The sequence below is a fragment of the Asterias amurensis genome, chromosome 8 (genome assembly GCF_032118995.1).
Source record: "Asterias amurensis chromosome 8, ASM3211899v1".
Taxonomy (NCBI): domain Eukaryota; kingdom Metazoa; phylum Echinodermata; class Asteroidea; order Forcipulatida; family Asteriidae; genus Asterias; species Asterias amurensis.
In genome coordinates, this window is record NC_092655.1 from 8,993,336 (window position 1) to 9,017,677 (window position 24,342).

The 24,342-nt window shown below is 41.0% G+C and overlaps 1 protein-coding gene across 1 annotated transcript in view; it reads right to left on the reverse strand.

Moving 5' to 3' along the window:
- Nucleotides 1–24,342, reverse strand: part of LOC139940815 (meiotic recombination protein REC8 homolog) — a 418,728-nt gene that overhangs the window by 71,762 nt on the left and 322,624 nt on the right. The window contains exons 14-15 of the mRNA XM_071937199.1: nt 15,658–15,736; nt 4,366–4,569 (exon numbers count right to left, since the gene is read on the reverse strand). Of these exons, the coding sequence (XP_071793300.1) occupies nt 4,366–4,569; nt 15,658–15,736 (283 nt within the window). The remainder of the gene's footprint in view (nt 1–4,365; nt 4,570–15,657; nt 15,737–24,342) is intronic.

Below are 24,342 nucleotides of genomic sequence, written 5' to 3' on the forward strand. Positions count from 1 at the left end.
AAGCTGTAAAAAGAACTTTGCATTTGGTCATATTGTTAAGCAAAACGACATTAAGTTTCCTTTTGAATAAGTCCATTCACAAAATTGGTTAGAGCAGTGTGTCGGTCAGGTCTCAGAATGTACATTTTGCCAAATCCATTTAGTAGCCTAATTTAGCGATCGGCCCGTCGGGTTGGTTACTGGAGATAATATTAACAAAAGAGACCTCATGCGGCTGAATGGGGTACATTTTTAGAAGTTTGTCTATTGACCCAAACTGGACGTAACAAACCCTTGAAATAACTTGACATGCTTTCTGAAAGTGAAATAAGTTAGAGAAAATTAAGGAGTGAGGACGAATTTATCGTTTTTATTTAGTTTGTACGATATAGGTTTCCAGAGATATGGGATGTATGGAGGTTTGTTTCTTCAACGTTACTCTGTCAAATATCATTGTTACGCAGATGACATTCAGGTATATGTTCTTTTCACCCAAGTCTAAGTCAGGAACTTTGTTCCATTCACAATCTTGAATCTTGTGTGGAGGATATTTGTAGCTGGTTGACTGTGTACTCTCTTAAATTGAATTGTGCTAAGTCTGAGTTTATATTATTTGGTTGTAAGGTTCAATTAGATAAGATCAATGTTACTTCTTTCAAGATTGCGGATTCTGCGATTCCTCTCTCTCATTCTTGCAGAAATCTTGGTATAACTTTCGATTGTACAATGTCTATGTCAGGTCATATATCCAATGTGTGTAAATCTGTTCGTTACCAGTTGAGAAATGTTGGCTTGATCCGCAAATACCTGACCCGTCCAGCCACTGAGAAAATAGTCCATGCTCTCATATCGTCTCGGCTGGATTTCGGTAATGGTCTTCTTTTTCACTTACCCCAAACTCAACTTTCTAAACTACAACAATTACAAAACGCAGCTGCTCGCATTGTCACACTTACCAGGAAACACACTCACATTACACCGGTTCTGAAGTCACTTCACTGGCTACCAGTCGAATATCGTATTAATTTCAAACTTCTGTTGCTTATCTTTCATTGCATTAATGGTTCAGCTCCTATATATAACATTTCTTTGGTTAAAGCTTATACTCCTGTGCGATCTCTCCGATCTTCCAATACATGCATGCTACAGGTTACTAAGAGTAGCAAGTCATGGGGCGATAGGTCTTTTCCCATGCTGGACCCACACTCTGGAATGACTTGCCTCCACAAATCCGCAATATTTCTAACATCAATACTTTCAAGGTTAAGTTGAAAACCACATTGTTTAATCTCGCCTATGTGTAAGTGGTATATTTGTCTTACTTTCCTTGCTGTGTGTGGTTCCCCCACCTGTGCGCATTGAGCACCTTATTTTGGTGGATTTTGGCGCCCAATAAATATTCTTTATTATTAATATTATTATTAGAGCAGCATGAACATGAACGCGGTCAGAAATTGTGTTGTTTTTCGGTAAGTGCTCCCGTAACGTGCAGCCTATTGACCAGAAAGTTTACAACACCAATTCAGATGGGAATAAACTAAAAAGAGGCCTACGCTCTTCCGCCCCCCCCCAAAAAAAAAACCCCCCAAAAACAGTCGATAAATTAGACTTGTGGCACACAGCATGTTCCGAAAACTCACTTTACTTATAGTGCTGTAGCAACGCTATGTATCATGGGACGTGAAAATGTAATTTTTTGACGATGTTTTTAAAAAAGGAAATGCAAGCATTATGAATGTATATTGAGTGTGTGGGGGAAGTTTTGGTAGTGTAGTACCAAAGAAACTTTAGTTATTGCTGGCTAACGGTCAGTTTCACCTATCAACGCTGATTTGAAAAACGTGTAACGTTAAGTATTAAACCCCTATAAGGCTCACGGGGGAGCCTTATAGTTTCTAAAAGTATGCATAAGGTACGTCGTCTAACCCAAAACGAGGTGGGCGCAGCCACTGCAAGTAGTGGCGGACGTGCGAAATAGCTTCATTTTGGGTTATAAATATGATGCCATACATAAATATTGAGAGAGGCGATAACACCCTCACCCACATTACATTTCAAAATATTTGTGTAAAGGATTTTCATCATCTAGCGGGGTGCCGCGCGAAGCGCGGCATCCCGCTAGTTATTATCTTTTTACACCAGGCCCTTATTTTTACTCCTGGAAACCGAACACCTTGAGTAAAAATAAAAATAAAAAACATGAAAAAACACGGAAGTGAAGTACGCAAACCTGCCGCGCGTTACGGGTGATTTTTTTATCTCACACTATCAGTCCTGAGTTATACTTTGTTTCCATCAACAACCCTTTTCAAGAATTTGCGATTTGATGATCGGTTGTGTTGACCATGTTTTGTGAACTTCTTTAGGAACAAACTGTCCGTGAATCAAAGATCGGTCGACAACGCACACCGAGAAATAGTTGAACTTTGCCCTGCATCGCATCGCCCTCTGTAGACAAAAGTTGTCCACGTTTGATTAGACTGCGCCCCGAGCTTCGAAGCGTGGGTCAGACGTTCAAGCTATTTGTTGTACAATGGGCAGCCGCTCTACTCGATCCGTCCGAAGTCGAGCCAAGATTTTATGAATGGAACTATCACCGGCCAATCAACAACGGCCAATCATCAAACGGCCAATCACCGCATGCGTACACACAAAGGGGCCGTGCTTGTTTGCGGTCCTCTTTGTGGCGATGTGCAGTGACAGGCGGGCGGCACATCAGTCAGTCTTGTATAGTTGCCGCAATGTGGGAGTTGCGTCGTAATTAGAGTAGAAATGTATTGAAGTTTACACTATTGATCGTAATTGAAATGATCTATTATAGGATAGTATTCTTTTTGTAAGCTGGCAGCACCCCCTTTGCGGGACCACATTATTGTTTGTGTTGGATAATTATTGATGAAAGTTACAACTGAAAATACGTTTATTATTGTGATACTGAAAAAACCCAATAACAGTTTTAAAAATTGACAAAGTTAAATCCTACTTTATTTGTAGGTAAATAAGATCGTGTTGCAATAAAAATTAACTTCAGACAGTGCGTTGACTATCGTTTCAACATAGGATTCGTCTGCAGAAGCAGTGATAAAGAAACAGTGCGAAGATTTATGTCCAAGGAATCCTTTGCCTTCCGTTTTGTTTAAATAGAAAATAGACAAACCAAAACCAAACAGTCCTTTTCAGGGCTACATGTACCACAACACAAACGAGAGTTGTCTATGACTGTTGTTTCTGTTTACAATGTTTAAAGGAACATTTTTTAAACATGTAAACAGCTCCTAAAAAAATTCCTTTATAAAATATAAACGAAATAATAATGGGGACGGCTAAAGTTGTTCCCTCACTTTTATTGTATAGCGGTTGAAACAAAATACGCTACCTTATTGTTTGCGTAATCATAAGGACAGGGGATTCACTTTTATTAAACATCGGAGTAGACGGGAAATAAGGTTGAAATGGGTCTTTCAATAAGAAAAGTGGTTGTTTCTCCCTCCCTTTTATTGTAGTCCCACAACGAGGATCCACAACAGATATTGCAACGACGGACGGGCGGACGGATGTAGCGTGTGTGTAGTAATGTATCCTGCAGTGTGCACATTATGCACATGTACACATGCGAGTTCGTAAAGCTAGCAATCTGTTAATTGCGCTGCTCAATCTCGAAATTGCACAACCGATGTTGGGGGGCACCGTATTGAGCGATGTTCGCCGACGGGTTGCGCTACGCCATCATATTTGCGCCGCCTGGAAATAAAATTCCCAATGTTACTGGACTCAACAATCAGGCGGTTTGAAAACGTTTTGTTTGACCCCCGGCGCGGCATAGTTCTTTGCGTACGTCCATTCACCATTCTGCTGTGCGTGGTTGACCTGAAGAAACCGCTGGCCGGCTGACACGACGAGTGTAGCCTGGATGTCTGACGTCAGTATATAAAGATCGTGGGATAAATAGACAGGGGACGAGTCTATTTCGCTGAGACACGAGTATAGCTTGAATGTCTGACGTCAGCATGTACAGATCGCTAGGATAAATAGACGGGCACCAGTCTAGTCTAACCCGAGTTGCGCTGAGAGGGGGAGCTGAGGGCGGTTGATAAACGTTTTACAAAGGAAACACGGATCGGAATACAATTGTGGTGGGATTTTCAACAGGATTTTGTCATCACACAGGCAGCTTTTTGTTCTCGTTGAAGAAAAAAAACATTATTATTAAAATAGTTTACGAACGATCTTTCTTTTAAAAAATGCCGTTTTTCTCTTAAATATTTATACGTCGGCTTACAAGCCGCCCGGAGAATAAACCGCAGGAGTTCAAAAAAATGTCAAAATCAACATATAAACCGCGGTTTATAATCCGAAAATTACGGTAACTAAGGCAATGAAACTAACCTCAGAACCTTAGGGTGTGGAACACTTGTTGCTCCTCCTTCCTCTTCAGATGTGCTGATATCTGAAGATTTAGTAAATTGTTGGAAGTCCTCCAAATTGCCTTCTGGTAAAGGGGGCATATCATCTGTTGTACCCAGTAGTAAGTTTTCTTCAGCATCTACCTGCTCCTCTTCAATACTCTGCTCTGTTAGTCGACGATTTGCTCTATGTCAAAAATATTAATTAATATCACCAATGCAATGAATTAATAATAATAATAATTTTGTGCGATGGACTATACTTTGCCGAAGCAAAGAAAAAGATGATCAACATTAATTCCTGCCAACAAGTCTGTGTGTGATATATCTCTGTGTACAATTGAAAAACAGCATTTTCATTATAATTTTAATTTTGTTGGATCGATCAAACAATTACCTCGACCATCACCATAGGAAAGTAACAGCCTCGCGCAGGCCTGTAACTAGATGGGAGGGGGGGGGGGGGGCAAAAAAGAATTAAAAAAAAAGAATTCAAAAACCCCCCAACAAAAAAATAAAATAAAAAACAGGTCACATCAGCATCAGAATTTGTTTGGGGCGGACTTACAAATTCCATACAGCTTGCCCCCCCCCCCCCCCTAATTTGAAAGGGTAAACATAGGAATTCCTTACTAGGGCATTGGCAATCTCGATAGTTTATAGTTGGTAAGACACTGCTCTAAAATTGAAAGGATCGTGGGTTCGAATCCCACCTGAGTAATACGCCTGTGATTTTTTTTACAGGAATCGGGAAAGTACTGAGTATACAGTGCTAACACATAACGGTGTATGGGTAAACAAAAATTAATATATGTCGGAACTCCGGTTATCATCAGTAGATTCTCATACCTGGCCATTTCTATAAAACTGATCCTCAAAATTATGAATCATTGAAATTTGCTGGTGTTGAAAACACTATTAATTAAGGGCAGAATATAAGGGAAAAGATCGTCCAAAACGCAATTCCACGTAGTCTCGTTTCTTCCAATTATTGGTTTTTGTTAATATTAATTTATGTACTTTTTGGTTTCACACCTGGAAAATGTTGTGCATACTTACATGTGGGCCAAGCTGCTACTTTAGCCCATCACAAACCCAGTTCTTGCCCTAACGCACCACCGATATACTAAAATAACGAATCCTGGTTAATCTATTCAGGGGTCTGTCTTTTGCGGGTCTGTCTTTTGCGGGTCTGTTACCTGTCTTTTTCCGGTCTGTTTTAAGTCATTCTGTACAAGTTCCAGTTGGCACTACTTTGAGGCGCTGTATTATTTTGTGAGAGTGAGTGGCCAATAAAGTCGCCGAACACTAAATCTACCTGAACTTGTCTCGTGTGCTTCCGTAGTCGTTATAGTACACTAAATAAGAACCCAATGCTAAACAGCATTAAAACTGTACGTCAAGTTCTAACGTAATACGACACATACATACATAACTAAAATGCTCATGTAAGGATAGTTCAGTTAGTTTTCATCTTGCAGTGGTCATTTTAAAAGTAGAGTCTCCAGCTGTGAAACCTGTGGTTATCGTCTCAAAATGTGCTGTGCCAAACCGAAAAGGCCTGGAAAATGTCAGCCTTTGTGATCAAGTCTCCCTCCTTGCGCCGTTTGTCGTGGGTAGACAGATCCGATGAGTTTGAACTAATCGATGAAAAAGAATGACGCGAGCGCCGCGACTTCTCTTTTCTTCTGCCGTTGTATCTTAGAGAATCCCCGAAGATACGTCAGTCAGCCGAAGAACAAGCGCGCCCGAACACCAAAAAACCGATGCCATGGAGAACCCGTCACAGCTCTAAGACAACTGTCCCCCTAGCCCTCCCCTGCCCTGAAGTAACGTCTTTTTATGTTAACAATGCATATATTTGAAAATGCATATTAATTTAAGGATAAGAGATTCTTGGTTGCTTTTTGTGGAATTATTTAAAGATAGTTCATGGGTTTATTTGTAGTAATATAAATGTAGGTCTGCATTAATGGTAGTAGTAGTGGTAAAGGTAGTTCATGGGTTTATTTGTAGCAATATAAATGTAGGTCTGCATTAGTGGTAGTGGTAGTGGTAGTGGTAGTGGTAGTGGTAGTGGTAGTGGTAGTGGTAGTGGTAGTGGTAGTGGTAGTGGTAGTGGTAGTGGTAGTGGTAGTGGTAGTGGTAGTGGTAGTGGTAGTGGTAGTGGTAGTGGTAGTGGTAGTGGTAGTGGTAGTGGTAGTGGTAGTGGTAGTGGTAGTGGTAGTGGTAGTGGTAGTGGTAGTGGTAGTGGTAGTGGTAGTGGTAGTGGTAGTGGTAGTGGTAGTGGTAGTGGTAGTGGTAGTGGTAGTGGTAGTGGTAGTGGTAGTGGTAGTGGTAGTGGTAGTGGTAGTGGTAGTGGTAGTGGTAGTGGTAGTGGTAGTGGTAGTGGTAGTGGTAGTGGTAGTGGTAGTGGTAGTGGTAGTGGTAGTGGTAGTGGTAGTGGTAGTGGTAGTGGTAGTGGTAGTGGTAGTGGTAGTGGTAGTGGTAGTGGTAGTGGTAGTGGTAGTGGTAGTGGTAGTGGTAGTGGTAGTGGTAGTGGTAGTGGTAGTGGTAGTGGTAGTGGTAGTGGTAGTGGTAGTGGTAGTGGTAGTGGTAGTGGTAGTGGTAGTGGTAGTGGTAGTGGTAGTGGTAGTGGTAGTGGTAGTGGTAGTGGTAGTGGTAGTGGTAGTGGTAGTGGTAGTGGTAGTGGTAGTGGTAGTGGTAGTGGTAGTGGTAGTGGTAGTGGTAGTGGTAGTGGTAGTGGTAGTGGTAGTGGTAGTGGTAGTGGTAGTGGTAGTGGTAGTGGTAGTGGTAGTGGTAGTGGTAGTGGTAGTGGTAGTGGTAGTGGTAGTGGTAGTGGTAGTGGTAGTGGTAGTGGTAGTGGTAGTGGTAGTGGTAGTGGTAGTGGTAGTGGTAGTGGTAGTGGTAGTGGTAGTGGTAGTGGTAGTGGTAGTGGTAGTGGTAGTGGTAGTGGTAGTGGTAGTGGTAGTGGTAGTGGTAGTGGTAGTGGTAGTGGTAGTGGTAGTGGTAGTGGTAGTGGTAGTGGTAGTGGTAGTGGTAGTGGTAGTGGTAGTGGTAGTGGTAGTGGTAGTGGTAGTGGTAGTGGTAGTGGTAGTGGTAGTGGTAGTGGTAGTGGTAGTGGTAGTGGTAGTGGTAGTGGTAGTGGTAGTGGTAGTGGTAGTGGTAGTGGTAGTGGTAGTGGTAGTGGTAGTGGTAGTGGTAGTGGTAGTGGTAGTGGTAGTGGTAGTGGTAGTGGTAGTGGTAGTGGTAGTGGTAGTGGTAGTGGTAGTGGTAGTGGTAGTGGTAGTGGTAGTGGTAGTGGTAGTGGTAGTGGTAGTGGTAGTGGTAGTGGTAGTGGTAGTGGTAGTGGTAGTGGTAGTGGTAGTGGTAGTGGTAGTGGTAGTGGTAGTGGTAGTGGTAGTGGTAGTGGTAGTGGTAGTGGTAGTGGTAGTGGTAGTGGTAGTGGTAGTGGTAGTGGTAGTGGTAGTGGTAGTGGTAGTGGTAGTGGTAGTGGTAGTGGTAGTGGTAGTGGTAGTGGTAGTGGTAGTGGTAGTGGTAGTGGTAGTGGTAGTGGTAGTGGTAGTGGTAGTGGTAGTGGTAGTGGTAGTGGTAGTGGTAGTGGTAGTGGTAGTGGTAGTGGTAGTGGTAGTGGTAGTGGTAGTGGTAGTGGTAGTGGTAGTGGTAGTGGTAGTGGTAGTGGTAGTGGTAGTGGTAGTGGTAGTGGTAGTGGTAGTGGTAGTGGTAGTGGTAGTGGTAGTGGTAGTGGTAGTGGTAGTGGTAGTGGTAGTGGTAGTGGTAGTGGTAGTGGTAGTGGTAGTGGTAGTGGTAGTGGTAGTGGTAGTGGTAGTGGTAGTGGTAGTGGTAGTGGTAGTGGTAGTGGTAGTGGTAGTGGTAGTGGTAGTGGTAGTGGTAGTGGTAGTGGTAGTGGTAGTGGTAGTGGTAGTGGTAGTGGTAGTGGTAGTGGTAGTGGTAGTGGTAGTGGTAGTGGTAGTGGTAGTGGTAGTGGTAGTGGTAGTGGTAGTGGTAGTGGTAGTGGTAGTGGTAGTGGTAGTGGTAGTGGTAGTGGTAGTGGTAGTGGTAGTGGTAGTGGTAGTGGTAGTGGTAGTGGTAGTGGTAGTGGTAGTGGTAGTGGTAGTGGTAGTGGTAGTGGTAGTGGTAGTGGTAGTGGTAGTGGTAGTGGTAGTGGTAGTGGTAGTGGTAGTGGTAGTGGTAGTGGTAGTGGTAGTGGTAGTGGTAGTGGTAGTGGTAGTGGTAGTGGTAGTGGTAGTGGTAGTGGTAGTGGTAGTGGTAGTGGTAGTGGTAGTGGTAGTGGTAGTGGTAGTGGTAGTGGTAGTGGTAGTGGTAGTGGTAGTGGTAGTGGTAGTGGTAGTGGTAGTGGTAGTGGTAGTGGTAGTGGTAGTGGTAGTGGTAGTGGTAGTGGTAGTGGTAGTGGTAGTGGTAGTGGTAGTGGTAGTGGTAGTGGTAGTGGTAGTGGTAGTGGTAGTGGTAGTGGTAGTGGTAGTGGTAGTGGTAGTGGTAGTGGTAGTGGTAGTGGTAGTGGTAGTGGTAGTGGTAGTGGTAGTGGTAGTGGTAGTGGTAGTGGTAGTGGTAGTGGTAGTGGTAGTGGTAGTGGTAGTGGTAGTGGTAGTGGTAGTGGTAGTGGTAGTGGTAGTGGTAGTGGTAGTGGTAGTGGTAGTGGTAGTGGTAGTGGTAGTGGTAGTGGTAGTGGTAGTGGTAGTGGTAGTGGTAGTGGTAGTGGTAGTGGTAGTGGTAGTGGTAGTGGTAGTGGTAGTGGTAGTGGTAGTGGTAGTGGTAGTGGTAGTGGTAGTGGTAGTGGTAGTGGTAGTGGTAGTGGTAGTGGTAGTGGTAGTGGTAGTGGTAGTGGTAGTGGTAGTGGTAGTGGTAGTGGTAGTGGTAGTGGTAGTGGTAGTGGTAGTGGTAGTGGTAGTGGTAGTGGTAGTGGTAGTGGTAGTGGTAGTGGTAGTGGTAGTGGTAGTGGTAGTGGTAGTGGTAGTGGTAGTGGTAGTGGTAGTGGTAGTGGTAGTGGTAGTGGTAGTGGTAGTGGTAGTGGTAGTGGTAGTGGTAGTGGTAGTGGTAGTGGTAGTGGTAGTGGTAGTGGTAGTGGTAGTGGTAGTGGTAGTGGTAGTGGTAGTGGTAGTGGTAGTGGTAGTGGTAGTGGTAGTGGTAGTGGTAGTGGTAGTGGTAGTGGTAGTGGTAGTGGTAGTGGTAGTGGTAGTGGTAGTGGTAGTGGTAGTGGTAGTGGTAGTGGTAGTGGTAGTGGTAGTGGTAGTGGTAGTGGTAGTGGTAGTGGTAGTGGTAGTGGTAGTGGTAGTGGTAGTGGTAGTGGTAGTGGTAGTGGTAGTGGTAGTGGTAGTGGTAGTGGTAGTGGTAGTGGTAGTGGTAGTGGTAGTGGTAGTGGTAGTGGTAGTGGTAGTGGTAGTGGTAGTGGTAGTGGTAGTGGTAGTGGTAGTGGTAGTGGTAGTGGTAGTGGTAGTGGTAGTGGTAGTGGTAGTGGTAGTGGTAGTGGTAGTGGTAGTGGTAGTGGTAGTGGTAGTGGTAGTGGTAGTGGTAGTGGTAGTGGTAGTGGTAGTGGTAGTGGTAGTGGTAGTGGTAGTGGTAGTGGTAGTGGTAGTGGTAGTGGTAGTGGTAGTGGTAGTGGTAGTGGTAGTGGTAGTGGTAGTGGTAGTGGTAGTGGTAGTGGTAGTGGTAGTGGTAGTGGTAGTGGTAGTGGTAGTGGTAGTGGTAGTGGTAGTGGTAGTGAATTGAATTGTACTCACTTGACTGAGCGCCTGACAGCGGCCACTCAAATCAGCTCTGTGTTTGTTTGCTAATTTCTTAGTATATTGCTCAATTTGTGTTCTTATTCTTATACAACTGGATTTGTTACTACACCTGGAATCTACAGGACTTTTTCTGTGTATCCTGGAGTCATCTGAATTGTGAAAATAGTGTTTTTCTGTTAGAAATTTTCACTGTCTCAGCTGAGAATTCTGGTGTATAAAGCTTACACACACTTAAGTGGCTGCATCCTGTGCAGTCATCCACCTAGTCCATGGACATTGTTCGCCCATCTGGGGACAATGGAGGTAAGTATCCTTTTCATTCTCTCCCTGCTTGCTAGACCATTGTACTGTACTGACTCATCTGTGGTCAGCTTTGTTCCATCAGCATCAATTGTGTCTGGTGCTTGCATTCTGCCAAAGACACATCTAGGCCTCATCCACCATCGAAGATATCTGAAATGCCCTATTTCTTACTATGACAACTCCCCAGCCACTTTTCATTTGGAAATTGTGATTTTTGGTGACATTGCTGTAAATCCTGGCCCTGAAGGTGTAAATAACTCAAATTCAGCAGAAGCTAGTCCAAACTCTGCAAATTCCTACTCACGGAACAAGCTTCTCAGTCTCCGCTATGCCCCATCCACACGTGCTACAACTCTGCTGCCTTCCTGTATATTATCATTACAGAACCTTGGCCTTTTTGTAAATCCCAGCACTGTTTATCGACCTACACATCGTGGTAAAAAAGCTGGTCGCCGTAGAACTGTTCATAATCCCCCTGTACCCGAAGTTACACTCCCTTCTGTTCCAGTACCAGTGACTACTGCCAAATCTCAACTCAGCCTTTGTGTTCTAAACACACAGTCCATCTGTAACAAGTATGACGATTTTGCTGATTTTGTTCTGCAAAAAGATCTGGACCTTGTTGCCGTTTCAGAAACATGGCTGAGACCAGACAACTTAACATGTCGTCAGTGTACCCCTGCTGGCTACTACTTTCATCACATCCCAAGACCTCACAAGACTGGTGGAGGAGTTGCAATACTGTACAGATCTACTTTATCTGTCTCTGTGAAAAGTAATGATGTCCAGTACACAACTTTTGAATCTCTTCATGCTGAAGTTTCTGGAAACTCTAAATCTGTTCGCCTTGTCATTGTATACAGACCTGAGAGGGATTCAAACGGCCAACATGTGACTTTCTCAAGTTTTCTAAGGGAGTTTGAGAATTTGATTTTGGAATATCTGCTTCATCCATCGGAAATCATCATCACCGGCGACTTTAACATTCATGTTGATGACATCCATAACACCAATGCAAACCAGTTTAAGCATCTGCTTCAAGCTTTTGGTCTCACCCAGCATATCCAGGAGCCGACTCATCGTCTCGGTCATTACCTGGACCTTGTCATAACTCGTGAAATCTCCCCACCAATTGTCTCAAACTTTGTTATTCTACCTGGATTATCTGACCATTATGCAGTCATGTGTAACTTGAGTCTGTGCAAGCCCAAAGTCCCAACCGTCACTATAAAGAGCCGACAATGGAAACATGTGAATCCTCCCGAAGTGTTCCGCGACATAGGCACTCATTTAGCAAATCTAGAAGTTGATCATGACTGCTTGGATTCCTATGTCAGCCAATATGAGAGTACAGTCAGTGACATCTTGGGTAAATACGCACCTTGGAAAACGAGATCAGTCAAGGTCCGAACTGAAGTCTCCTGGTTCAATGATGATATTCGTACAGCGAGAAAGATCTGTCGTCAACTGGAGCGAAAGTGGCGGAAAAATGGCAAATTGGCAATACAACGACAAGAATATCGCAACCAATGAAAAGTAGTTAGGAATTTGATCAACCAGGCAAAGATCATCCATTATTCATCTCAAGTACAAGAATCCTCAGGAGATCAAAAGAAGCTCTTCAAGATAATTGGTAAGTTGTTGCTCAAACCCAAAACCCCTGTCCTTCCATCCACCTACAATGACCAGGACTTAGCAAATGAGTTCCAGAAATTCTTTGTCACCAAGATTTCAGACATCCGCTCATCATTTTCATCAGTCCCTTACAACGTGCCGCAGACATTGCCACATCTTCAACCAGAGTGTAGACTATCTGTGTTTGAGCCTGCCACTGTTGCTGAGATTCAAAGGGTTATTATGAAATCTCCCTCAAAATCCTGTGAGCTGGATCCAGTATCAACATCCATGATAAAGCAAAACATTGATATATTTGTACCCTACATCACTAAGCTTGTAAACGAATCTCTCAGTTCCGGTTGTTTCCCCGATAGCCTCAAAGTTTCCTACATCAGGCCGCTCATCAAGAAACCAAACCTGGACAAGGAGATATTCAAAAACTACAGACCGGTTGCAAACTTAAAATATCTTGGAAAAGTCATCGAACGAGTAGTGTCATCACGTATTTCTGATCACATTCATACTTTCAACCTGTCCGACGTGTTCCAGTCAGCATACAAGCCTTTCCATGGGACCGAGGCTGCACTAGTCCGTGTGAGCAACGATATTCTCTCTTCTATGGACAATGGTAACCTTACAGCACTAGTCCTGCTAGACTTGAGTGCTGCTTTTGACACTGTTGATCATAACATCCTTCTCTCTCGGCTCCAGAATCACCTTGGCATAGAGGACACAGCCCTAGCATGGTGCAAATCGTATCTCCACAACAGAACTCAGCATGTATGTATTGGCACTGCAATATCCGACCCTGTTGTTTTGAACTACTCTGTGCCACAGGGGTCGGTACTCGGCCCGCAGTGGTTTACGCTGTACACTTTACCGATTCGTGACATCATCCTCAAATTTAATCTGAATTACCATGTGTACGCAGACGACACTCAGCTATACATCACGTTTAAATCTTCTCAAGAAAACGCCAATGCATCTATTGCAAGACTTGAGAAATGCATCCAAGAGATTCGACGTTGGACACAACAAAACTTCCTGAAGTTAAATGATGATAAGACAGAGTTCCTTTTATTTGGGTCACGTCAACAGTTAACTAAGGTTTCAGTGCCATACATCTCCATCGGTGATGCTCAGATAGCTCCCTCGCTGAAAGCTCGGAACTTGGGGGTTATTTTTGATTCATCGATGACACTTCAGCCACACATCAACAACATTGTTCGTTTATCATCATATCACATCAGGAATATAGGTAAGATTCGCAAGTACTTGGACAAAAGTGCCACTGAAAAGGTCATTCACGCATTTGTTACTTCTCGTCTTGACAATGGCAATGCTCTTCTCCACAGTCTTCCTAACAACCAGATTTCCCGACTTCAACGGCTCCAAAATACTGCTGCCCGCATTGTGACACTGTCTAGAAAATTCTGTTCTATCACCCCCATTCTGAAACAACTACACTGGCTCCCTATCTCTCAACGAATCATCTTCAAGCTGATGCTCATTGTCCACAAAGCTCTAAATGGCAAGGCTCCCCACTATATTTCTGAACTGCTTCAAGTTTACACTCCATCAAGGAATCTTCGATCAAGTTCCATGCTTCTCCTCATTGAACCCAAGTCTCGACACTCATGGGGTGACAGGTCTTTTTCTGTAGCCGCGCCACGCATCTGGAACTCTCTACCACTTAATCTTCGATCTTGTCTTTGTACCGCAAAATTCAAGTCTCTTCTCAAAACTTATCTTATGTCACAGGTTTTCAATGACTAATTTTGTTGTGTCTGTTTTTCTTTGTGTTGTGTTTTTGTTTTGTTTTGTTTTGGTTTACTGCGCCTTGAACACCCAGCAGGGTGGATATGTGCGCATTACAAGTCTTATTATTATTATTAGTGGTAGTGGTAGTGGCAGTGGCAGTGGCAGTGGCAGTGGCAGTGGCAGTGGCAGTGGCAGTGGCAGTGGCAGTGGCAGTGGCAGTGGCAGTGGCAGTGGCAGTGGCAGTGGCAGTGGCAGTGGCAGTGGTAGTGATAATATAATGATAATGATAATGATAATGATAATGATAATGATAATGATAATGATAATGATAATGATAATGATAATGATAATGATAATGATAATGATAATGATAATGATAATGATAATGATAATGATAATGATAATGATAATGATAATGATAATGATAATGATAATGATAATGATAATGATAATGATAATGATAATGATAATGATAATGATAATGATAATGATAATGATAATGATAATGATAATGATAATGATAATGATAATGATAATGATAATGATAATGATAATGATAATGATAATGATAATGATAATGATAATGATAATGATAATGATAATGATAATGATAATGATAATGATAATGATAATGATAATGATAATGATAATGATAATGATAATGATAATGATAATGATAATGATAATGATAATGATAATGATAATGATAATGATAATGATAATGATAATGATAATACATTTATAGGGCGCTATACAAAGAACAGAGCGCCTAACATTAACAAAGGGAAGGCAACATAAGAAAGAAAAAAAAACCCAGACCAATGGCAGGCAAATATAGAAACAAAAAAGGGGAGCAAATTAGGATGGTTCTGGAAATAAAAATGTCTTGAGGAGGCGTTTAAACACAGCCAACGTCGCAGCTTCTCTCAGACTTGGTGGTAGCGCGTTCCACAAGCGCAGTGCAGCAACTGCGAAGGCTGTGTCCCCGGCTTTCCTTTTGGATCTAGGAATGGAGAGCCGGGTCAAGTCTGATGAGGAGCGGAGTCGATGGCTGTGTGCATCAGAAATACCATATTGTAAGTAAACCAAATTAACAAGATACAAGGGAGCTTGAGCATGGAGAATTTTGTAAATCAGTGTGAACATTTTGAAACAGATTCTCTCCTTAACAGGTAGCCAATGTAGATCTGTCAGCAGGCTATCGGAAGGCTGGTCCCGTCCACATCCAAAGACTAGCCGAGCAGCTTTATTTTGAAAGCGTTGTAGGCGTTTTAGATCAACTACGTGCGCTCCAGATAACATAGAATTAACATTGTCAAGGCGGGAAAGGACCAGACTTCTGACAGCATGATGACAGGCATCCTGTGTGATGAATCGACGGATGCGCCACAGGTTACGAATGTGAAAGTTAACAATTTTACAAACAGATCTAACATGATAAGACATGTTCAAAGAATTGTTTATTTGTTGAATTGTTGAATTGTTTAATTGTTTATTGTGTGTGACCTCACTTGACCTTTACGTTTAGTCACAACCTTAAATGCCTTGTTAACTAAAACTGGCAATATTTTTGGAGATGTTTTTAAGGATGTTGTCTGGCAAGGGTCTTGTTTAACAAAGTAAGACTGATGACGTCACCAACTTCGAGAGCCCCCTCTAGCGGCAGGTAAAAAACAGTCCAAACTACACTTTTACTAGAAGTCTGTGGCAGAGTTTATGATATTTTTTTCAAAATTAGTATACATAATTTCCTCCATAGTAGCCACATATCTGTGGAGTATTAACTTGTTTGCTTCATCAAATGTGTCACATGATACCGAACAACTGCATAAACTGTACTGTATTATTACCTTTTAGCGCCAGACTCCATTTGAAAGTTTGAAGGTTGCAACTGAATACTGTCTCTGGACTCTGACAAATGGCTCACATCTGAAATAGTACAAAACAAATAATAACAAAAAAATAAGGCATTAAAATCTCAAACGTTTATAAGCATTCAAGTAGGTGAACTGTACATCATCATCATCATGCATCGGTTAGCATCATGCATGTCTGCACCGGCTGCCTGACTTGTGAGATGCTTCCAAATAGACCGGTCTTGAGCTGCCACTTCTGCCTCCTCTACAGACCACCCCGTGCCCAGTCTGGAGAGGTCCCTCTGGATTACATTTTCCCATGATGTCCTAGGGCGCCCTCGTCTGCGTTTCCCATGGGTTGGTGACCAGTTGTAGAGCATGTTTAGTGATGCGATTTGTTCCCATTCGTTGGAGGTGACCAAACCACTGCAATGTGCGTTTTCTAATGATGCTTGTGAGTGGGGGCTGTTTGGTCATTGTTCTTACATGCTTATTTGTGGTATGTTGCGTCCATTTAATGCGCAGGATCTTTGTTTGGCATCTCATGTCAAAAGCATCTAGCCTGGCTTCGTCTCTTTCTGAAAGACTCCAGCAATCGGCGGCATACAGCAAGGTTGAACGAACACGAGAGTTGTAGAACCTCATCTTGATCTTCAGGTTGAGATATCGATCTTTCCATATCTTCTCCAGCTCCCTGAAAGATCCTGTAGCTCTGCCAATTCTGTTGCCTTCAGCTCTTTGCCAATTGTTCCATCAGCGCTGCAGAAGGCACCCAGGTACTTGAAATGCTCCACCACTTTGATGTTTCCTTCATTTCCAAGTGGGACAATGGGAGTGGATGAGGGAGTGTATGCGGAAGCAGTTGACTTTCCAATTGTCATGAGTTCTGTTTTCTTGAAACTCATGTGTAGCCCAAGTTTTCCTGCAAGTGATCTTATAGCTTCTGTTGTAAGCAGATTCCTCGAATAAAGCTGTCGTCGGCATAGTCTTGTCCTAGTATTGTCCTTATACCCAGGCGAACTGTACAGTACCGATTGAAAATAAGTAGAGGCTGTGCGATAAATTTAGCGCGATAGAAATGCCTTGGCGCGATAGACTGTTGCGCCGCCGTACGCGTGGGTTTTATCGCGCCAGACAACAAAATGCGTAAACAGCCGTTGGCAATTAGTCACGCGTAGGCGGTACTATTTCGCGACAATCTCCACGCGAAAAATGCTGGACCATTCTCCTTGCATGGTTGGTGAATGCTTGAGATGTGATTCATTGTTGTTCCCTGCTGAAAGCAACCATAGTTTACAGCCTATTACAGCTTTATTTGGAAGGAAAAAGCCGGTTTGATTTGAAGAACTATTTACTGAAAAGAAGTTTGAAACTCTAGCGTCATCACAAAGGAATTGTTGCTTATAGACAGCCCATTCCAAATGAACCAATGCACGAAAGTTCTATACAGTCACTTTTGTGTAAACCTACCGCCTAAAACTAACCCAATAGGCAACGACTACGTCTTTATTTGGAAGGAGACAGCCCGTTTTATTGGACGAGCTAGTTTCAGAAACATCGCATAGGAAGTGTAGGTGTCCTCTTTTGCCACTGTCCCCTGTGAATTAAATTCCCATAAATGGGAAAGTTGGATCCCCAAAAGACCACACTTTTTAAGCAAAGCTTCTTAAATGTTTTACCAGCTGCATCTCAAAGGAACCGTTGAACAATGGAGCTGTCACTCATCTTATTGAAGGGTGTGCATTTTTTTGGTCGGGATAAATTTATATTGGGGGGTTTGGCCCTGTGAGTTTTTTCAATTATGTGCTATAAAAAGGAAACATAAACTTGCTTTAACATACTTCTTCAAAAGTAGGATGTCGTCTTACAGAAATAATTTATGATTACAAAGTCGACAGCCTGTGAGAAGGATATCGCCTCCTTGATACGTTTTATCTTCTTGCTCTGATGCTGAAAAACGTATACGTAAGATGACAACATCATGAGATCAATTATGTCGGGATAAAAAACTCCTTGAAGTAGAATGTCATTTTCCAGATGCTGTTCAAATTAAATTCATGTTTAGTAAGATTGGACTCATATAATCTAGTCAAGGTAGTCGAACCAATACAAAACTTTTATAACATCAAAATAATTTGAATTTAAGTAGGATTTGAAACTTGTGCATGATGGAAAAACGATATAGAAAGGTTTGCGGTAACACCATGTGATGACTATCTCTAATGAGTTGGGGTGGTTCTGAAAAGAACCGTTGGTTTTCAACTTTGAATTTAAATATAACTCTTGTTACCATAAGTAAAAAAAAAATCATTAAACAAATGTCAATAAAAAAATGATGAAAAGTAATTAAATTCAGGAAAAAAACCGTTGTATTAGGGAGGCAGGCAAAAATGTTCAACCACGTGATTTCGGGGATTTTTTTGTTTTGTTTTCAACAGCAAGGTAAATAACAACCCGTACACACGTATAGAAATAGGTGGAGTAAAACCTTGGCTGTCAAATTGTTTGCCGCACATTGAAAAGAAAGCCAGTTGACGGTCAGTCACTACTCCTTAAAGTGGCCGTGCTCATGCACCATCCTCTGACCATGGCAACACTGTTGGTAAGAAACTTTCCAATGCTTATGGGCCTTGCCGCGGGAATTATTTCAGCAAGCAAGCGCGTAACCCCAAATGACAGAATTAACCACAGAATCAATCAAATGTGTCGTTTATCTTTACGGAATGTGCTGAGTTATTTGAAGGCTTAACAATCAAGAAACTCCAACTGCAGTGGCATCACATAGGAATCAGTTTTCTTTGAAGACGTTCTTTGGGGATTTTAAGAAAAATTGAAAAGTTAATGGAGAACAACTTCCTAAATGGCCCTAATTCAAATATCAAAATAATCCCAATTCCCATAGGTCTTAGCAATTAAACGACAAATTATTGAAACGAAAGTTCTATTTAAGTTATGTCATTTAATACAGAATACAATATGTCAGAATACAATACCGAAACATTGTTCGAAATGCTCAGACTGGCGTAGACTATTAAACTCTCAACTCTTATTATTTGTGGAATAAATTCAATTGCTATGATTAAAGATTAAATTTTAATTAAATAATTAATTTAATTTTCGAACGAAGTTTTATTGGGTTTCCTGGTTAATCAATAAAAACAATTCTGAAAAATACTTATGTTCGAATTATCATTGTTTTAGAGCTTACGGATACGGAGGAGCATGGAAAAACCTCACAAATTCAGCCTTAGGCATGAGGCATGGACAATATGTTGAATAAAAAAACCCAGATATGTCCTCGGATTGTTTAGTAATTATTTATTCTACACGAAAATCAGTTTTGGGTTAAAAAGTTGAAGCTGCCAAGAAAAAAAAAAAAAACTCCATAAAATTTGTTCAAGTCTACAATATTCTTGACAAATTATGGTAAAATGATCATTTAAAACACAAAGGTAATTTTAACAATACAACCGCATGTGTCACATCAAATTTTTTGCAGCAACGGAATCACTAAGGTTAGTTAAACAATATCTGAGTTCCACATACACGTTAAGGCAGGGTAAAAACTAAGCTGTCAAATTGTTTTTGATCCGCACATACTTGAACAAAACAGTATGCAATGAAACGAAAGCCAGTCGGTTAGAGACTCTTGAGTGGCCGTGCTCTTGTAGGCACCGTCCTCTGACCATGGAAACACTGTTGCTAGGCGGCGTAAGAACCTTTTCACAGCTTTTGGGCCTTGCCGCGGCAATTATTTCATAAAGAAAGCGGTAGGCCCCAAATGACAGAAGTTCGATCAACAGAATCAACCAATTACGTCTTTATTTTGACAGAATCGGCAGATTTGTTTGAAGGCTAACAATAAAGAAATTCCAAACTCCAGTGGCATCACAAAGGAATCTTGTTTCTCTGTAGATGGGCCTGGTTACCCACCCCCAGGTTTGAACGCGGTGAACAAAAGTGTCAATCACAGGGGGAAAATATAGAGGGGACTTTTTTAAGACGTACCACCCATTCTTTGGGGATTAATTTGCGGGGAAACTGGCAAGTTAATGGAGAATAATTTCCTGAAAGACCCTAATTCAATTATCAAAATAATCTCAATTCCTATTTAGCTCGTAGCATTTAGGAGAAAAATTATTGAAACAAAAGTTCGATTTAAGTTATGTCAGTTGAAGACAATACCGAAACAATGTTCGAAACGCTCAGACTGGTGGAGACTATTAATCTCTCAACTGCTTTTACTGTTTGTGGAATAAATTATTGTCTCTGCTTTTTTCAATGGCCCTGATTAAAGAAGATATTTTAATTAAAGGGTTAACTTGTTTCTCAATCGAGTTTCATTGAAGGTTCCCTGGTTCATAAATTAATCAAAATAATCCCAATTCAAATATAGCTCGAAGCATTTAAAATAAAAATTATTGAAAGGAAAGTTTGATTTAAGTTATGTCAATTGAAGACAATGAAACAGTGTTTGCAACGCTCAGACTGGCTTAATCTCTCAACTCTTCTTATTATTTGTGGCATAAAACCGCTCTGCTTTTTTCAATGACCCTGATTAAAGATTACATTTTAATTAATTAATTTTTTTAACTTTGGAACGAGTTTCATTGGAGGTTTCCTGGAAGTTATCAATAAAAACAATTCGGAGGAATGTCCACTGTTTGGCGGAAAAATACTAATGTTTGGATTCTTTTTGTAGAGCATATGGATAAGAGGAGCAGGGAAAAAACATCACAAATTCAGCTTTAGGCACGAGGCATCCACAACATGTTGAATAAGAAACAAACCCAGATATTTCCTCGGATTGTTTTATAATTGTTTATACTGTATCGAAAATAACTTTTGGGTTTAAATATTGAAACTGCCAAGAGGCGGAAAAAACACAATCACAAATTGCAAGCCTGCGCTATTCTTGAAAAGTTATGGTAGATTGATCAGTTACAACACAAAGGTTTTTGTTACAATACAATGGCATGCGCCACAGCAAAATGTAAGGCAACGCTCCGATCCGTACAACGCTCCGATCCGTAGCAGCACTGTTGCTGGAATCGGTTAATACAAAAATACCAAACATACGTGTGCAGGGTAAAAACTGTTAGCTGCCAAATTGTTTTTGAGCCGCACATTTGAACAAAATAGTTATGCATTGAAAAAACAAGTTGGTCAGAGACTCTTGCAGAGTGGCCGTGCTCTTGTAGGCACCATCCTCTGACCATGGCAACACTGTTGTTAGGCGGCGTAAGAACCTTTCCAAAGCTTATTGACCTTGCCGCGGCAATTATTTCATAGAGAAAGCGGTGTAGGCCCCAAAATGACAGAAGTCCGATCCACAGCATCAACAAACTACGCCTTTATTTTGATGGAATTGGCAGATTTATCTGAAGGCTTTACAATAAAGAAACTCAAAACTAGAGCGGCATCATAAAGGAATCGTGTTTCTCTGATGATGAACCTCGTTACTCCCCCCCCCCTTTGAACGCGGTTCAAAGTGTCAATCACTTCAGGAAAATCTAGCATCGGGGACGTTAATAGACAGAGACATTTTAAGGGGTAAAAATATAAATATGTGGATCTACTTCGGGGAAACCAGACCAGGTAACAGAGATTAGTTTCCTAAAAGGCACTATTTAATAAGTTATAAAAAGTCCGATCGACAACAGTTTCTAAAGAAAACCTAACATTTATTGTATTAGCTGTATACATGTAAGCAACTTAGGATGTGTAACGTATTCTGTGCCGTTCGTGAGAAATATGAATCTAGGTTAAATCGGGCCTTTGACTTGAAATAAACGAAACTTGTAATAAACGCAACGGACGATACACATATTACATGACCCGGCCCAGTTTCTTACCTTAAGCTAAGCAAAACAAAAACTGCGCTTACGGGGTGCTTCACCTAGGGTCTATAATAGCGTATTTTCACGGATTGGTTTTTAGCATAGCTCTAAGGTTTATAGCAACGGTGTTTTGCTTGTGTGCTTGCGTTCTCCACGTTTTTACTAGGCATTATTTGCCTACATAAAAAGAGACCCAAAAGTGGACAACCCTTTCCCGAAATCTGATAGAGTTAACAGAAATGGGGCGCTTGTACAGAAGGCGGAGAATGGTGATGCAAGCGCAGAGTTTTGCCGGCTGAAGCAAAGCCATAAAAGTTGGCATGGACTCTGCTTTGAGGAGTTCACCCACACAAGACCAAATTCCTTATTAAAACGGAAAATACTGGGTATGAAATAACCTCAAGAAGCCTGTACCAAGGAACATGGGTGTTCCGAAGCTACTGGTTAAATCTAAGCAAGATCTGAGATGATTATTATTTTTATTATTATTGTTATTATTATTATAAGCATCAAAATCTTGCAAGTTAACAGAAATTTGTAACTGCAGCCAGCCAGTACCGTAAAGTTTGCATTGCATGCAACTGGTGCCCCACTAAATACATTTGCTAAGAAATAGCTTCTGCTGAACAGCGATTAAATTGGGCCTATAAAGTATATTACGCACATCAATCGAGTCGCCTGCTAAGCACATAAGAGTAATGCTTCAAACCAGCCAGAATTACATTACAAAGTTTACATTGTTGTGACTAAATTAATTCTTGATGTAGCTGTATTACTTCACCTGGCAGATTCATGTACTGACTCTACGCAGTTATTTTATTACTCAGTGCGACCGCATTAAAATATAATTATCCACATTACACACACAACTAGACCTCATTATCGATTAATTTGAGATTAAAATAACCATAGTGTGCATACAAAATATAGTATGCACATATCAGTGAATACATATTTTGTTACGTTTTAATTAATTCAGTAGCACAATTTTACTATACGTAAAAATCTAGACGTAGATTCCAAAAAAACATTTTCATTAAGTGAAAATCAGACTTTAAAGGTCGTTTTTGCGTGATGGACGACGGACACCAATACAAATGACAACCACTACCCAATATACATAAGGTTTTATTGAAATTTGTATTATCGTAGTAGTTATGAACAATGCATAGCAATGTTTCCTAATAGTTGTCAAAAATAACCAGTCGATAATACACTCAGGAGAGTGGAGCAAGCTCTTAAAAATGTGTGATGGACGGACACAATTTTCAGCGTTTACGGACACAGTGTGAAACGTTACAATTTTTGGTAAAAAATACCGAAACTGGTATACGTACCGTTTACTTGCTGAAATTATTTTCGTCTCAGTCAGACCACCAAAACTTGGGTTGTCGGCCTATTAAAACTGAATATATACATGTACATGTTTTGTTGTACAGTAATGTTTCATTTTTGTTCCACAGATTCCAAAAGAAAACCTGATTGACAGATTATTATGGGTTATCGTTTGTTTTTCTTCATTTGTTTTAATTATATTTTCTTTTATTAAATTAGACATTTGTTCAGGAACTTTTGTCAAATTTATTCAGGTTTCTGCTGTCAACCCTCCGTATTATTAACTTCATACTTTATTTGATTTAATTCAACTTTGTATATCACATATTCAACAATTAATTTTGGTAGAGTTTAACGCAACAACAATAGAAAACACATAGTTACGGGAGCAGTAAATGTTTAATTGCGTCAAAAACGGTCATGACATAACATTGTGGTTTGAGAATTGTCGGACTTGGCTACGATCCAGTGATAATGTTGTAATGTATCTGTTTTTATTAACAGTACATAACCTTATTCCCCCACGCGATAAGTCCCAATTGATCTTAATGATAAACATTCGCAAAAAATTAATGGATTCCACGCCCTAAATTAATTATTCCACATGAGATGGAAGAGCAAGGCGCGGGCGGCCTGGGATTTTTATCTTACTCACCGTCACTACCCCCCCCAGTAATGTGTAGGCAATACGAACCGTTTGCAGCCAAACTATGTATCCTTGGCTCACACTCTGGGGTTCTACATACACTGATCTAAACTGGTGCAAAGCAACAAAACACTTGTTCAAACTACTTAAAACAGTACAACAAAAGCATGTCAATAATTTAATTCCAAAAAATACATAGTTTAAGAAAGCAGATAATTTAACAGAACTTTCAATCATAAAAAATTCTCTAGCAAGGTATTAATAACAAAGTCAACGACTCCTGTGGTGTGGACGTGTTCTTTATTTAGGCACCATACTCCGAGCGGCGTAAGAATATTCCAATGCATGGGCCTTGTCGCATCAATTATTTCCACATGCAAGCGATATAACCACAAAAAGACAGAAGCCCCGATCCACAGAATCAACCAATCATGTATTTATTTTGAAGGAATCTGCTGTTTTATGGGAAGGCTTATAAAATAAAGAAACTCCAAACCACTGCGGCATCACAGAGGAATCGTATCCCCCCCCCCACGTTTGAACGCGGTTAACATCACAAGTGTCAATCACGGTAGAGAAATTTATCGGGGACTTTTATTGGCGGGGACATTTTTAAGAGGTTAAAATATACTTGGGTTTATTTTGGGGAAAACAGACAAGGTAACCGTAATATCAGGCAACAATAATATCAGGCAAGCATTTAAAAGAAAAATGGCTGTTGTTGTTCGAAACGTCCACACTATTTATCTCTCTTCTTAAAGGTTTTTTTTATTTTTTAGATCGAGTATCATTTAAGGTTAGTTTATCAATTAGGCCTTTCTACTATAAACACAACCAATGTAGTTTCATGAGGAATAT